The 15,253-nt window shown below is 53.5% G+C and overlaps 2 protein-coding genes across 4 annotated transcripts in view; one reads left to right on the top strand and one right to left on the bottom strand.

Moving 5' to 3' along the window:
• CSF1R (colony stimulating factor 1 receptor) overlaps window positions 1–4,246 on the top strand; it is a 31,539-nt gene extending 27,293 nt beyond the window's left edge. The window contains exons 15-21 of the mRNA XM_019965229.2: window positions 354–445; window positions 546–643; window positions 1,269–1,391; window positions 1,470–1,581; window positions 2,187–2,286; window positions 3,128–3,236; window positions 3,327–4,246. Coding sequence (XP_019820788.1) covers window positions 354–445; window positions 546–643; window positions 1,269–1,391; window positions 1,470–1,581; window positions 2,187–2,286; window positions 3,128–3,236; window positions 3,327–3,464 — 772 coding nt within the window. The 3' untranslated portion in view covers window positions 3,465–4,246. The remainder of the gene's footprint in view (window positions 1–353; window positions 446–545; window positions 644–1,268; window positions 1,392–1,469; window positions 1,582–2,186; window positions 2,287–3,127; window positions 3,237–3,326) is intronic.
• Window positions 4,247–4,393: 147 nt separating this feature from the next.
• HMGXB3 (HMG-box containing 3) overlaps window positions 4,394–15,253 on the bottom strand; it is a 60,746-nt gene continuing 49,886 nt past the window's right edge. For all 3 annotated transcript variants that reach the window (XM_019965225.2, XM_019965224.2, XM_019965226.2), the window contains 6 exons: window positions 14,981–15,165; window positions 10,733–10,952; window positions 9,396–9,529; window positions 8,529–8,645; window positions 6,635–6,844; window positions 4,394–5,676 (listed from right to left, as the gene is read on the bottom strand). In XM_019965225.2, coding sequence (XP_019820784.1) covers window positions 5,209–5,676; window positions 6,635–6,844; window positions 8,529–8,645; window positions 9,396–9,529; window positions 10,733–10,952; window positions 14,981–15,165 — 1,334 coding nt within the window. In that variant the 3' untranslated portion in view covers window positions 4,394–5,208. The remainder of the gene's footprint in view (window positions 5,677–6,634; window positions 6,845–8,528; window positions 8,646–9,395; window positions 9,530–10,732; window positions 10,953–14,980; window positions 15,166–15,253) is intronic.

Here is a 15,253-nt window from a genome sequence, read left to right as displayed (position 1 = left end):
ACAGTGCAAACAAGTGGACTCAAAGAAGGGGCCCTGGCATAAGATCAAATCCTTGCTGGGGTGTTCCAGGGAAGAGGGAGACACTTCTTGAGGGCAGAGCAAGGACCAGGAAGAGGAACAGCCTGGGGCAGACTAGCATCAGGAACAGTGGAGGACCTTCTAACAGGCAGAGCTGCCAAAGATGGAACAGGATGTAAGCTCCCTTACTGGACGGCCACGCAGAGGTCGCTGATCACTCAAGTGAGTGGGTCAGAAACTGAAGTCCAAGTTGACTCAGGGCCCTTCTTCTCTGCAGAGTGGCTGGGCGAGGCCTGAGCTGGGCAGCAGAAATAATGGGCCCCTCTCCTCTGCAGGGACAGCGGCTTCTCCAGCCAGGGTGTGGACACCTATGTGGAGATGAGACCTGTGTCCACTTCGTCGTCAAATGACTCATTCTCTGAACAAGGTGCGAGGAGGTGCTGGGGCTGAGAAAGAGGAGGGGTTACTGGGGTCAATGCAGGGCAGGGAGGTCAGCGGGGCCATCCCAATGCCTCTCCCTGCCCCAGACCTGGACAAGGAGGACGGGCGGCCGCTGGAGCTGCGTGACCTGCTCCACTTCTCGAGCCAGGTGGCCCAGGGCATGGCCTTTCTTGCTTCCAAGAATGTAAGTCTCAGAAAATGGGTCCCTCTGTGTGGTCACCCAGTGAGGTGGGGGCAGCTGAACCCGTGAGGCTAGATGGGTGAGGACACGGGAACGAAAATGGAGTTTGTGAAGGGGGCCGTGCTCCTCACAGCACAGACTGGGGAGTCTAGATCTTGAATGCTGGCTCTGCCACTTGCTGTGTGGCTTTGAGCAACTGCCGAACCTCTCCGAGCCCAGATTTCTACACCTATAAAGAGAGATGCAATCGTAGGATGGCATGAGGGTAAGATAGGGTTACGGTGTGCACAGACACTTAGGGGAGGGCCAGCCCTGAGGGTGGCAGCCGCTTGTCCTGTTAGCAGCTCCAGAGCGCCGTTTCTAGGCCCGAGCAGACCACCCAGCTTCTGAGGCGGCTCCTGCTGCTCTCAGCCAGAGGGCCAGTCACAGCAGGTTCTCAACACTGCCTGTCTGACCACGTGTTTTCTCTGACTTGGGTCATGGTAGAAGGCAGGGACTGGAGCCAGGGTACAGGAGCAAAAATGATGGCCACTGCCTCATCCGCCAAGCCCTCTGGGGCCCAGGCTGCTGCCCCTGCACCCTGGGCTCAAGCAGGGAGGGGCCAGGACTGACCTCAGTGCCTTCCCAGTGCATCCATCGGGACGTGGCGGCCAGAAACGTGCTGCTGACCAGCGGCCACGTGGCCAAGATTGGGGACTTTGGTCTGGCTCGGGACATCATGAATGACTCCAACTACATCGTTAAGGGCAACGTGAGTGCTGGGAGGGCTGGGCTAGGCTGGGGAGGGGTGGTGACCCGGGCCCACGGTGACCGGGGCCTGCTGTGCCAGGCTCGCCTGCCCGTGAAGTGGATGGCGCCAGAGAGCATCTTCGACTGCGTCTACACCGTTCAGAGCGACGTGTGGTCCTACGGCATCCTGCTCTGGGAGATCTTCTCACTCGGTGAGCTGCTGGCCCAGTCGGGCTCAGCGTGCGACTGGCTGGTGCCTAGTGACCCATGGCACCTGTAGCTCCTGGAGAATGCTGGCCCAGGAGGCTTGGAGGTCAGCGCTGAGCAAGGGCTGCTGAGGGCGCAGGGGTGGGGGAAGCATCTTAAAACCAAGTGTCGTGGCTCCCAACGTGGGCTGAGCCCCTCCACCCCGACAGCACTCCCTCCAGGCTGTTTCCTCACCTGTCTGCTTGGACAGCTGCTCCTCCCTTGAATGCCGTTTCCCCTCGTCTGAAACGTGCACATCCCTGAAGACCCAGCGCCCACCTCTGGGGCACCAAGACAAGCACTTGGGCTCGGCCCGTCGGTGTGGTCCTCCACCGACCAAAGCCTGTGCTGGAATTCTGCGGTGTAATGAAACCTGGGCGAAGGTTTCTACATCCTAGAAGTCTATAATAAGCAGGACACCTTTTGCAGCGCCTGGCCAGTAGTAAGCGCTTGTTAAGGGGAGCTGCTGTTCGATTACCATGTCCAGCTGGGACCTGCCACCCAGCCCCACCAAGATGTAGGGGACAGCAGGCGCTGAGCATCATCTTTTCCGTGATCTTACCTTTTGCAGGGCTCAACCCCTACCCTGGTATCCTGGTGAACAGCAAGTTCTATAAGCTGGTGAAGGATGGATACCAAATGGCTCAGCCCGCGTTTGCCCCAGAGAACATGTAAGCGAAGTACCCCAAGGTTTGGTGGAAGCGGATGGAAAGGTGTGTGGCCCGTCTTTCCAGTCCAGTGTTCTAGGGCCAGGTTTCCTCTCGCCCAGAGTGGACTAACATGGACCCCTTTTAGCAAGTTTAGGGTTTCCAAGCGTTTTCCAGGTAGCATGGAGGACATTCTCAAAAAGTGATCTTAACAGGGGCTGGCCCCAAGACAGATGACGAATGTTTAATTCGGACTCTGTGATTATGAGCCCAAGAAGGCTCTTCTCTTTTCTTCTGTCCTGGCTGCCAGCCTCTTGCTCAACACAGCCACTAGCCACTGCAGTCTCTTAACCGCCTCCTGACAGCCAGCCCACCACAAGCTCCTCGCTGGCTCCCTGCCCTCACCACAGTCCTTCCGCAGGCCCACTGGCCTGTCTCGCCCAGTGTCCTTCTCCAGCCACCGTCTCCCCACAGCTGGTCCCTGTGCCACCCAGGCGCTCCCTGCCAAGGTGGATGCACGCAGCCCACTAACCAGCTCCTCATCCACTTTAGTACTACCACCAAGCAGCCGCTTAAACCTACCTGCAGGCAGCAAGGGTGCCCCTTTGTGCCAAGAGCTTGGGCAGATAGCATCCCTGAGCTTTTTTTCTCCTCAATTTTCAGGCCCATTCTGACAAAAAGCCCCCTTTCCCAGGGTTACCGGAAAGATTAAAGTGCCCTGGTCTTGTGCTAAGCTCACTTCTGACTCAGTTTCAGGACCTCTGCCAGGCAGGAGTGAGTGAGTGAGTGAGTGTGTATACGTATGTGTGCACACGTACGTGATGACTCCCAGGCCCACGAGCTGCTGCTTCCTCTCCCGTCTCAGATACAGCATCATGCAGGCCTGCTGGGCCCTGGAGCCGACGCGCAGACCCACCTTCCAGCAGATCTGCTCCCTCCTCCAGGAGCAGGTTCAGGTGGACAGGAGAGAGCAGGTGAGTGGGACCAGGCTCACGGTGGGTGGCTCGGTTAGAGCTGAGCCTGACCCTTCGGGACTGACCATCCCCTGGCCTCTCTGCACCCAGGACTACAGCAATCTGCCGAGCAGTGGCAGCAGCAGCAGCGAGCCAGAGGAGGAGAGCTCCAGCGAACACCTGACCTGCTGTGAGCAGGGCGACATCGCCCAGCCCCTGCTGCAACCCAACAACTACCAGTTCTGCTGAGGAGGGGGCCACAGGAAGTACCACCCTCCCTGCCTCCAAGCTCGCACCTCCTCCGTGGATGGGGCACTACAGGGAGAACACCGACTCTGCCCTCCGTCTTTTCTCTCAACAGCCCGGCCCAGCTCTGAAACTCAGGAATGGGGGATCTATAGGAGGCTGGTGAGAACCCCAATCCCAGGGTCTGGGCCATCACTGCCAGTCGGGGACTGGGGATGAGCCCCACCCCACCCCTCCAGTTCTCAAAGCTGTGGCCTCAGCTTCACTATGCCAACTGGGAGAACACCCAGCTCACTCTTAACCTGTTCCCACTTCTGGGAACCACCTCCCTTCCATCCCTCCTGTTTCAATGGAAATGGACTGATTTGGTGATTGAAGTTCCCAAGAGCTACCCAAACACGAGAAACCAAGGTTCCTTGGGCCTTGGCAGAATGGAGGGGACACCCACGGAGTGACTTGATGAGAGCAGACAGATGCTTAGGGCTGTGCTCAGGCCCTGGGAGCAGGCTGGCTCCTTTGGAAGAACCTAATTGTCCCCCTCTGCCTCTAAGCCTTCTCTCCACAGCCCCACCCCGCCCTGGGTCTGGTACTGCTGCAATGAGCCAGGTGGCAGCTAAAAGCTTGGGAGTGTTCTGTCTGGCCCCCACCATACTGAGGTGCAAGGCAGGGGACCCGTGTGGCTGGCCACACCAAGCAAGCAGCACTCGCTCCAGGTTGACTCATCGTAACTAACAGTCACAAAGTGGAATGTCCCTGTCAGCATTAAACTAACCCCATTAACACAACCGGCCTCTGTGTCTTTGTGCCCTGCCGACTTCCAGGGACCTCCTCTGTCCTTCCCTGGTGAGTAACCCTCCCCAGCACCTCTGGGGCCCAACCACACTGTACCCCACACAACGAGACTGGAACTGACTCTTGTTGCACCCAAACCATATAATTTAATAAACTTTATTCAGGTCAGGGGAAGAGAGAGGGGGGAAAAAAGCCATCTATCCCACTCCTCTCAATAAATTAACACGGCCAGTTCCCGTGCCCTAAGCAAACCATGGGCACTTGAGCCAGTCCTGCTGTTTCCTTACGACCCAGTCTGCTTCCCCTTCACAGAAGGGAGTTTTCCTACTGCCACCGGGTCATGCCATGCTCACAAGCCACTTCCTCTTTGGGGGAGGAAAGAAGCTGCAGCAGCAGTGGCCAGGAGAGGAGGGGTCCTCACAGCCTGAGGCAGAGGAGAGTCCTGGAAGGGAGCACTGGCTCGCCCCTTCAACCCGCTCAGCTGCCCCCAGATGTGGGTGCAGAAGAACAGGAGATGCAAGCCTCCTCTGGGAGAACAAAGAGCCCACAGGGACCCTCAGAGCTAAGGGAGGCCCCGAGGCAAAGGCAACAGGCCGCAGGGGAGGGAAACGGCATCCCCAGGCGGAAAGGGCAGCCTCGGCCCAGTCAGGGCCTCCACCCCGACCCGCAGGCGCCCCCGGGGAAGCAGCAGTCTCCCCGCCTTTTCTCAGCCTCCCCGTCTCTCTAGTGGACACACAGCGCCACCCACGGTGCCTCTGGGTCTAGTAAGGAGAGTCCTGGTGCCTCTTCTGACCGCTGGAAGGCTGAGAACCAAGGACCCCGGGCTCCACTGAGCTCAGGAAATGGAAGCTCTTTGGTCAGTCCCAGCCTCAGAGGCTGGTCCCCTGGATGGATGTGCCTCGGGCAAGGGCCTTGCTATGGCTTGAGACGTGCGGTCCCTGGGCAAGTGCCCGGCTTACTCTGTGGCTGTGGCCCCGTCTTCTTCCTCCCCGTCCTCCTCCACCTCCGTCTTGATCTGAGCAACTCCAAGGCGGTAGAGGGTGTCACGGATGACCACCTCACCAGGCTGGCAGCTCTGCACAATGTCGTGGATCTGCCGGTTGACAATCTCGCGGCTGGTGAGGAAGTCCATGAGGCGGTTGTAGAGGTAATAGTGGGTGGCGTTGTCAAAGGCGATGGGCCGCTGGCGGACGCTGTTTGGTTTGCTGTCTGCAAATGAGGCCAGGATGGCTGCATAGGGTGCCAACTCAGGACACAGGGCCAAGGAGTGGTGTCCAGCACTGGGGTCGCCAGGACTGGACTGTGTGCCTGCGTGGACGATGCGCCGTGTGGCAGTCTTGGTGACAGGGTGCTGGACAGAGTGCTCGGCCTCTGTCATGTCCACTGTATAATGCTGGTCCAGGAGTTCTGGGCAGGACACACTCTAGAAAGGAGATGGAAAGCCATTGTGATGAGAGGAAAGGTTAAGGTCCAAGCTGTGTGAAGGATGGAGTGAAAGCCGTGGGCTCAGCCAGCTCCGTTTCAGTCCTCCGTTACCACAGGGCAGGCACATCTCCTGGGTAAGTCCCCCGTTCCTCCTCCCTGGGCCTCTGTTTCCTCATACCATGAGGGGGACAGGAACAGGGGCCACCACCCAGAGCAGATGCCAGATTACCAGTGCTGCTCTTATCCTGTCCGTGTCTCATCAATTCTGCCCAGGGCTGCAGGGGAGGTTCCCCCAGAGATTCTGATGTCCTTCTGCAATGCCCCTCACCAACTCACGAGCGAGCAAGGCCCAAGAAGTAATAAGAAAAAGGTGAGTGATGACAATGATGTCCCCTTGCTCCTACCAGTCTAATGTCTCTTCCAGCAAAGGGCAAGTGCCTGTGCTAAGAAACAAAGCCTGAGACAACGCACTAAGACAGAGGCCAGAGCTCTGCTATTAATCTGCTGTGGGACTCTCAACTGGTCCATTTCCCCTCGTGGCCTTACTTTCCCCTTTTAGTTAGAGGAAAGAGGCTGAGAAGGTCAGCATTTTCTAAGCCTCTGTGCCTCTAGATCACAACACAATGAATCCCATGCAGCAGATTCAGGCAAAGCCAAAGTAGGGCTGCTCTGGGCCTTTAGTATATCCTCGGAGGTGGCAATTTTCTAGGCTCATCTGCAAGGTAATCCCTTTGACCCCCACGATACCTGTGTTTTCACCCTGGGTACACTAAATGACATGCTGTGGCCTCACACACAAGGTCAGTGGAGATTTGTGGCATAAATACTGGTTCCAGAGTTCTGAGACAAAACACTGGTGGAGAAAAAGGAGATACTGGATGGTTCACAGAAGACCTGCCCAAAGAACCAGGGGGTGAGGCATGGTCAGCCTTGTGGGATTTTAGAAAGGAACGTACCACTGGTGGCTCCGTGGGGCTAGAGAAACAGCCCTGATTCCTCCCCCACATCTGGTTGGTCAGGTCCGGGTAGCAGAGGTCAGCACACAGGGCCACAGGTGTGGCCATGTCAACCACGTACACAGGAGGCCAATGGCGGGAAGAGACGAGCAGATCCACGTGGTCGAGGGCACTCTCGCCCCGCACAAGATACTTGGAGCCGCAGACCACCTGGTGGAGACGGAGGGTACAGCACAGGGTGAGGAAGGCAATCTGCAGACACGGGTCCACTCAGTTCCTCCTAGGATGGTGAACAATCAGGCTCCGTGACTGAAGTCCCGCCATCCTATAGGAGCCCATGACATTCCACTTCCCTCCTGCTTCTGTCCCTAAGTGAAGTCGCCACTTCACTCCCACATGGGAGAATAGCATCCAAGCCTCAAATGAGGCTGAAACATACCCCCCACCTCCCCAAGACATTGGCTCCAAACCCCCCTTGACATCACATCCCTAAACCCCATCTAGTCTGATGGTTCCCAAGCTGCATGGTACCTACAGCTCAGAGATGGTTAGAAGTGAAAGTGCCTGGGTCTCCCTCCGAATCCACAGAATCAGCCTCTGGGGGTGGCATCTAAACACCTGTATTGCAAGCAGCCCCCTACCAGACCCTGAGGGAGCTGTCCAGATGGGCACCTCTGGTGAAGGCTACACCTCCACCAGCAGGATTCCACAAATGCCAGGCTACTGCAGGGCAGCTCTGTGTCCACTTTCTGTCCACTGTGTTCAATTCTGCCTCTACCTCCCTCCCTCCACAGCAGTGCTGGCTATTGCTTCCAGGTAGTATTGCTGCCCCCTCACACCCCCGAGTCCTTCTTGTGAGATGGATGCCAGTCACATAACATGATGCTCAGAGCAGGCTCTGACTGCTCAGGGGTTATAAAAAAAGGCTGATGGCCTGACTCCCTTTTGATGGCCAGTCCCCTGCCTACTCTGAACTGAAGGCTTTGTGAAGCTGTCTTCCCCAGTCATCACTCACTTTTTTAGGAGGCTTCGCACCCCGGCATCGTCTTGGTTTGGGATGACTGTCACACAGGGTGCAACCCTCTCAGAGCCATCCTGGCAGATGCCCACCCTATGCACGCTCTCTACAGACCTAAGGAGTGGTCTTCTGAGAACCCAAATCAGACCATCTCTATTCAAACCATCTAAAGGGCCCCTCATCACTCTCGGAAGAAAATCCAAACCGGTCCTCTGGCCCACAAAGCACTACAGGATCTGGCCTCCAGTGACCCCTCCCACCTCCCTCCTCTGTTCACTAGGCTCCCCTCTCAGGACTCAGGGGTCACACCCCTTCCCCAGCTCACATGGGGCTCTCAGCCTCCTCTGGCTGCCTCACTGGGCAGCAGGTTCTTCTCAGCTGCTTTCTATCTCCTATCCTTGTCTAGTTCCTGTAGAACCGTTTCCACAAGCCATGAAAAAGTCGCTGAGTCATGTCCAACTCTTTGCAACCCCATGGAGTGTATAGTCCATGGGATTCTCTAGGCCAGAATACTGGAGTGGGTAGACGTTCCCTTCTCCAGGGGATCTTCCCAACCCAGGGATCAACCCAGGCCTCCCGCATTGCAGGCGGATTGTTTGCCAGCGGAGCCACGGCCTTGGTGACTTTTGTTTCTCAGTATGAGGGCAGTGAGGAGGAGCGAGGTCTTTGCCGCTCACCCTCGTACTCTCCACCACTGGTGCAGAGGCCAGCACACAAAAGCGCGTTTAGTACTCGCTGGTGATGACCAGAAGGAGCTGTTCCACAGCAGCCCAGCGACCTAAGTGCCAGCTCCAGGATGAGCTGGAGGGATCAGATCCTCTGTGTGGGTAAACTGCCATGAACAAGCTCACCCCGAGTTCCTCGTCACCCTCTTACCTGGTGGGGGCACACCTTGTAGACTTTGCCCCCTGTGAGATGAGGTGGGGGCTGTCGAGCTCTGGCTCCATTCTGAACAGATTCATAGAGGGCCAACAAGGAGAAGCAGAGCTGCTCCTAAGCAGAACAAGGTTAAACGGTGGTAAATGCTCAGGGACCAGGCTTGGCCACAGCAACGAACGCTTGCTCAGGGCGAGTGAATCAACTGGTAAGACCAGAGCAGGCCTTTAAGCCTCACCAGCCCGACGTCCTATACCTAAAGGTACAGATGGGAACACCAAGGCCCTGAAAGGACCAGGTCACAGACAGAGCCAGCCACACTGCTCAAGCTGCCAGGCTCTGAGGCCTGGGTTCTCCTACTACTATTTACAGGGCAGGGAAGGCATCAAAGAGGAGCCAACATTTAGATCTGAACTTAGCGCATAGGATTTTTAAGAGCAAAATACATAATACGTGGGTAAAATATGCACACATGCATGCGTGCTCTATGAATGCTACAGCACTTGTTTCCTAAGAGCCTGGAGAGGTGATAACCAGACACTGCAAACATCATGACGCTGCTATTTTGGTTATTTTCACTTTGCAAATGAGGAGAATGAGGCTCAGTTTATCCAAGGTCACACACAGTCAGTGGGAGAGCCTGGATTCTTGAACCAAGTCTGGACCCACTACCTTCAACAGAGGAACTGCCTGGATGCAAAGGGCCTCACATGCAAGGCCTGACCCAGCTGCTGGCTATCGCCCAGGCTCCCCTGCCCGCCAGCACCCTCTGTCCCAAACACGTACCCAGTCACGGGGATTTGTATCCCTGGCCAGAAAAACTGCCCACCAGAAAGTCCCTGTCCCCAGCACCACCTGGAGACCCACCTTGGAGTCTTCTGCCCTGAAGGGGATGCCACACTGCCTCAGCAGGCACTGCAGCTCCTCCTCGCTGTAGGAGCCGATCTCCTCAAGCTTGCACGCGCCCTCCTGGAGCAGGCGCACCAAGGCACTGCCGTTGCCTGCAAGAGATGACGAGCTGCTGGGAGGCGCTGCTGCAGCCACCAAACGCCCTAGGAGTCCCTCACACGTGAGGATGGACGAGCGGGGGCCAGTCCACAGTCGAGCACGCTCTGCCCCAAGCAGAGCCTGGCAGCTGAGAGAGGGGAACTCAAGGCAGGCCTTAGGGTGTTCTACAGACGCCTGAGGTCTCTCGGAACCGGCCTTCTGCCTCTGAAGGTCCAGGGAAGATATCCAGCAGAGTACTGGTGCAGACAGCCCCCCAAACTTCGGCTTTTAACCTTTTAAGTTTCAAAACCATGATCTCAGATGCTTACCAAAACGCAGCAACAAGAGGAACAGCAGCTCTCATTTTAAAAATGCTCTTGATATGCTACATTCCTGAATCTACTGATCAACAGAACCATGTGGGGGCCTTACTTATAAAATCAATTTAGCAGGCCATAGCAGAGTTGGACACGACTGAAGCGACTTAGCAGCAGCAGCCAGGATTTTAAAAATGAAATAAAAGAGCATTTGTTAAGGAAAAGGACGGTTTTATGAAAGTTGTGTTACTTACAGACACATACACACGTGCTACTTAAAAGAGCAGCACACTGAGGAACAATGGAGAACCTACTGCTTAAACAAGAAACTCCACTCACTTAACTGTCACAAAAACTTAGGTGGTGGGTAAAGTATCATACCCCTCTGTAAACAAAACAACAGAGGCTAGGGCAATGAAGAGATGCGGCAGAGGCCACATGGCTACCAAGTGACACAGCTAGGAAACCCAGGTTGTCGGAAACCGATGTTCTCCAAGGAGCCACCTGAGGGCTTCTCAACATGTAAGCACAGAGCACCTGCAAAACCACCCGAAAGACCTGCTGAGCAAGCCTGCCTCCCCCTACGTCTGTCCTGAGACTCTCTGGGTTGCAGCCCTGACCTCAGCATTTTTCAGAGGGTTCCCACCGTTCAGTGCAGGGCATGCCAGAAGGTTGACAAGGTCTGTGGGTCGGTCCTAGACAATTTGGCTGACAGCTCTTCAAAACTCTGCACATGACTTGATTCTCCAGGGGATTTTGTCACAGGTTGTCACTATCTTTCCAGAAAGCTCTCTGGGTGGCCTTGGCCCCCTCTCTAGCACTCATGCTGTCTGGCTACAAACAACCTTCCAGACTCCACAGGACCGTGCCCTGACCCCAGGCACCAGCAGGTGGCCTCACCAGGTACTGGCTGCACGTCCAGGCTCTTGTCTTTCTCGGTGTTGACGACCACAGCTCCTCTCATGAGTGGTGGGAAGAAGGGGGCAATGACGGAGGCGTCAAACCTGGTGATGGGGATGCTGGCTGGGAAGGCCACCTGCTCAATCACCTCTGTCTCCATTGTGGCCCAGAAGTCCTCCACGTTGACCTCACTAGATGCCAGGAAGTCAGGCCAGGTGAACTAAAAGGTCAAAGAAAAACAGTCAAAACATTATGAGTCACAGAACATCAGCAACACAACACACAACAGCCTACTGTCTCAACACAGGCTGAGCAGGGGCAGGGAAAGTGAGAGCCGTATCCTGCTGGGATACCCCAAATTTAACATCTTAGTGCCTTGCCTCCCTGCTCCCTCCCACACCACTGTGTTCCCCAAGACCTAAGTTCCTTCTGCATCTCTGCCTGTCATTTTCGCTGCCTGGCCAGGAGAGGTTAGCTACCAGCCTATCATGTGCCGGACACTGGCTAATTAACTACTACTATACAACCCAGCGGAGAAGGAAATGGCAACCCACTCCAGTGTTCTTGCCTGGAGAATCCCAGGGACGGGGGAGCCTGGTGGGCTGCCGTCTATGGGGTCGCACAGAGTCGGACACGACTGAAGTGACTTAGCAGCAGCATACAAGCCAGAGGTGGCCTGAGGTAAGACCAGACCACCAGAGTGAGGGACAGAATGAGAATGTGAACCAAGATCTAGCGCCAAACCCTTAATCCCTAAGCCTGGCTTGCAGGAGTCATGAGCGTAAAATTCAGCGGCACTTGCCCACTTTCAAGGCCCTTTTGTTTCCTCCCTCCCCATGAAGGTCCTTCCGACATGCAGCCATCTCCTCTACATGCAGCACGTACCATCCACTGTAGACATCTAGCCTTGTGCTATTCAATTCTCCTTCTTGTGAGCCCTCTGATGCGACCCCGAAGTAAGACCCTGATCCTAGTACCTCATCAGAGTCATTTGTGTTCCTCAGCAATGCTGATACCTGGGCTCCATCTCAACCTGGATGAACTAAATCCCTAAGTTTGCATTTTTAAAAGTGTCCCTAGGTGAGTGGTTCTCAAGGTGTGATCCCTGGATCAGCAGCAAGAGCACCACAGGGGAACTTGTTGAAAATACAAATGCTCGGCCCACTCCCCACGCACTAAATCAGAAATCCTGGAGGTGGGACCAGCAAGCCTCACACCAGAAGTTTGAAAACCACTGTCCACTGTAATTCTTATGACCACGAAATCTGAGAACGACCGCTCCACATGTAGACGGTCCAGATGGTTCTCCTCTACACAGTCCCCAAGGGGAGGGGTCAACTCCACAATCGCCTCATGGACAACTGCATATTTGTTTTGCTTTATACTTTCCTGTTTTAGCTCACAGACTCTAGAACACCCCCATCCCATTCTCCTCATATGCACTATCCAACTTTGCATCCCACACACAAAAAGGAGAAAACTAAGTCCTGGTCTCTAGAAAGAAACAGCCAGAAACCCCGAAAAGAAGAGACACGCATGTGGCAAGTGAAGGCAGAGCTACTCCATTCCATGAGGAAAGAGCTTTGGTCGGGACAGGGCAGGTGCCGAGGAGGACGAGGACACATGAGCTTTGCAGGAAGGTGGGATTCTCTCTACTCTGGAGAGCAAAAAGCCAAGCAGTCTGTGACCAGATGTGCTTCCAAAACTGGAGCTCAGGGTCCCAGGAGGTGCTGGTGAATATGGCTGTGCTTAAGAGCTCAGACTCTACAGTTAAGGAGCCAGATCAAGGCCAGGTCTCAGCACCACCCCTTCCCAGCTGGATGAGCTTGGAAGGGCTTCAGTCCCTTCATCTACAAAAATCTCACCAGGCTGAGCTATCAGTCAGAAAGTAAAGCACTGAGTACAGAGTAAGAACCTGACATATGTGATAAAATGCTCAACAAATCACGGGTGCATTACTGTTAACATTTCCACAGACAAGCAGATTTGAATGAGTCTGGAAAGAGCTGTTTTGGCGATAGTAACACAAAAGCAGTTCATTTTACCTACAAGGAACACCCAGAAGGCTCCAGTAGGATTATACCAGTTTTCATCTATCTCATTATGCACCACCCCCCTAAAAACAGAACTATTTCAGCAGTATACATACTTTTTTTTTTTTAATTGAGAAAAAGAATAATATGCATTAAATCACTAATACACTGAGCTGGTCAAGCCAAAACACACCAGAGCTTTTCTTCAGAGGTCCTGAACCATGCCCAGTGGAGTGAGCTACACATCTAGTGCATAAAGACTCACATGGCAGAGTTCAGAGGTGAAAAGCCTGCACCCACTTGTGACTACCAGCACACTCACTGGGCACCCCAAACCTGTGCAGGCAGACCAGCCCTCTCAGCATGATGATAGGGAAACTGTTCATCTGCGGGATTTTTTAAAAAAATTCCCAACACCAGGTTAAAGAATTTTCTCTATTAGTCTCAATTTGCAACAAGTTTTACCACAAATGGGTGCTGAATAAAAATGAAAGCCTTTTTAAGACACCCGATGAAATAATCATATGAGTTTTCTCCTCTAAACTGTTAAGTATTCAACTACATTAGTATATTTTTAATGTTGACATAATCCTCCTTTCCTGGGATAAACTTAAGTCATGATTTTACTTTACATGTTGTTAGATTTGTACTCATTACTCTATCCATTATTAGATTTGCTATTATCTTATTCAGGACTTTGATATCGATATTCATGTGTACCATCAGCCCAAACTTTCATCTGATAATAAATGTTTGGTTTTGTTTTCAGTTATATGGCCTTATGCCTTACGGAAATAAATCCACTTTTACAATTCTTCTATGACTGGAATCTTATTTCTTGGATATTTGTTAAAATTAATATATTAAGTCATTTGAATTTGTTGTTATCTTTGCGTGACATTTTTCAGTTAAGAACCTAAGTCAGGTCTTCCCTAGTGGCTCAGTGGTAAAAAAAAAATTTGCCTGCCCGCCAATGCAGGGGAGACAGGTTCAATCTATGATCTGGGAAGATTCCACATGCTGCAGAGTAACTAAGCCCGTGTGCCACAGCTACTGAGCCTGTGCTCTAGGGCCCGGGAGCTGCAACCACTGAGCTCACATGCCCTAGAGCCCATGCTCTGCAACAAGAGATGTGACCTGTCCTCAGTCACTCAGTCATGTCCGACTCTCTGCAACCCCATGGGCTGTAGTCCACTAGGCTCCTCTGTCCATGGGACTGTCTGGGCAAGAATACTGGAGTGGGTTGCCATTCCCTTCTCCAAGGGATCTTCTCTACCTAGGAACTGAACCCGCATCTCCTGAGTCTCTTGCCCTGCAGGTAGATTCTTTACCACTAAGCCACCGGGGAAGCCCACAAGAGAAGTCACTGCACCACAACCAAAGAGCAGCCCCTGCCCGCCGCACTAAAGAAAGAGCCTGCACAGTAACAAAGACCTAGCACAGCCAAACGAAACACAAGTATACATACACATATTCAGACAGGCTGCTCTTTCTCAAAACCCTTCGTTGGCTCTCCATTTCACTCAGCAAAAGTCCGTACAACAGCCTGGGCCGCCCAAAGCCTCTCAAATCTCACATATCCTACCTCTCTCTCTCCTGCTCACAAAGAGCCAGCCACATCAGCCTCCTTCCTCAACTATGGCCAGCAACCCACCTCCAACTCCGTTCTTGCTGCTCCCTCTGCCTGAAAGTTTCCCCTGCTGAAATCTACAGGGGCTTCACAGCTCTATTCTGATGGCCCTCTATCAGAGAGGACTTCCCCGACCACCCTCTTTATAGAGGCAAGAACCCCTTCTTCCTGCCACACTGCTCTCATCTCCTACCGTGCCTTATTGTTACTATGCTACTTTTAATTAATATATATATAAATAGTATATTAACATAATATACACAATTATTAATGTTTGTTTCCTATCTGTGTTCTCAAATCAGCAAGTGAGCTCCATGAGCACAGAAACTCCACAGGTTTAACTGCCATTTCCCAAATGTCTAGAAAGTGCACCTAGTTCATGTTTAATAAATTAGTTGAATAAATTGCAAATGCCTCCATTTCCATCTAGCCTTTCTTAGATGAAAACCTGGGCAGTGGCAGGAAAAGGCTCCTTGCCTTACTCAGGAAAGAGCCAGAGCATCTGCTCCGGGGACCTCATGCAGGAATGGCTGCGTAAGTGTGAGGAGACTCTAACAGTGGCCTGTGCGGTCAAGGAGCACTCACTTCCACACTCTTTAGTGCCAGCACATTGTTCTCACTCCTCTGGGCAACTTCCACTTTGGGGGCCACTCCACAGATGCCACAGATCATGTCATTGTAGTCTCGGACAGTGAGGCACTCGAAAGCCCAATAGCCATTGCACAGCAGCTCCTGCAACTGGCTCAGCTCCTCCGAGGTAAGAGTCTTCTCTGGAAGGAAAGCAAGAGCTCTGAGAAGTTCACAGAAAAAGATCTGGAGGCCACGGGGGATGAGCAATGGCCAGGAAGAATAGCAATT

The sequence above is a fragment of the Bos indicus genome, chromosome 7, assembly GCF_029378745.1.
Source record: "Bos indicus isolate NIAB-ARS_2022 breed Sahiwal x Tharparkar chromosome 7, NIAB-ARS_B.indTharparkar_mat_pri_1.0, whole genome shotgun sequence".
In the NCBI taxonomy this organism is placed as follows: Eukaryota; Metazoa; Chordata; class Mammalia; order Artiodactyla; family Bovidae; genus Bos; species Bos indicus.
This window is presented reverse-complemented; position numbering and strand designations above follow the sequence as displayed.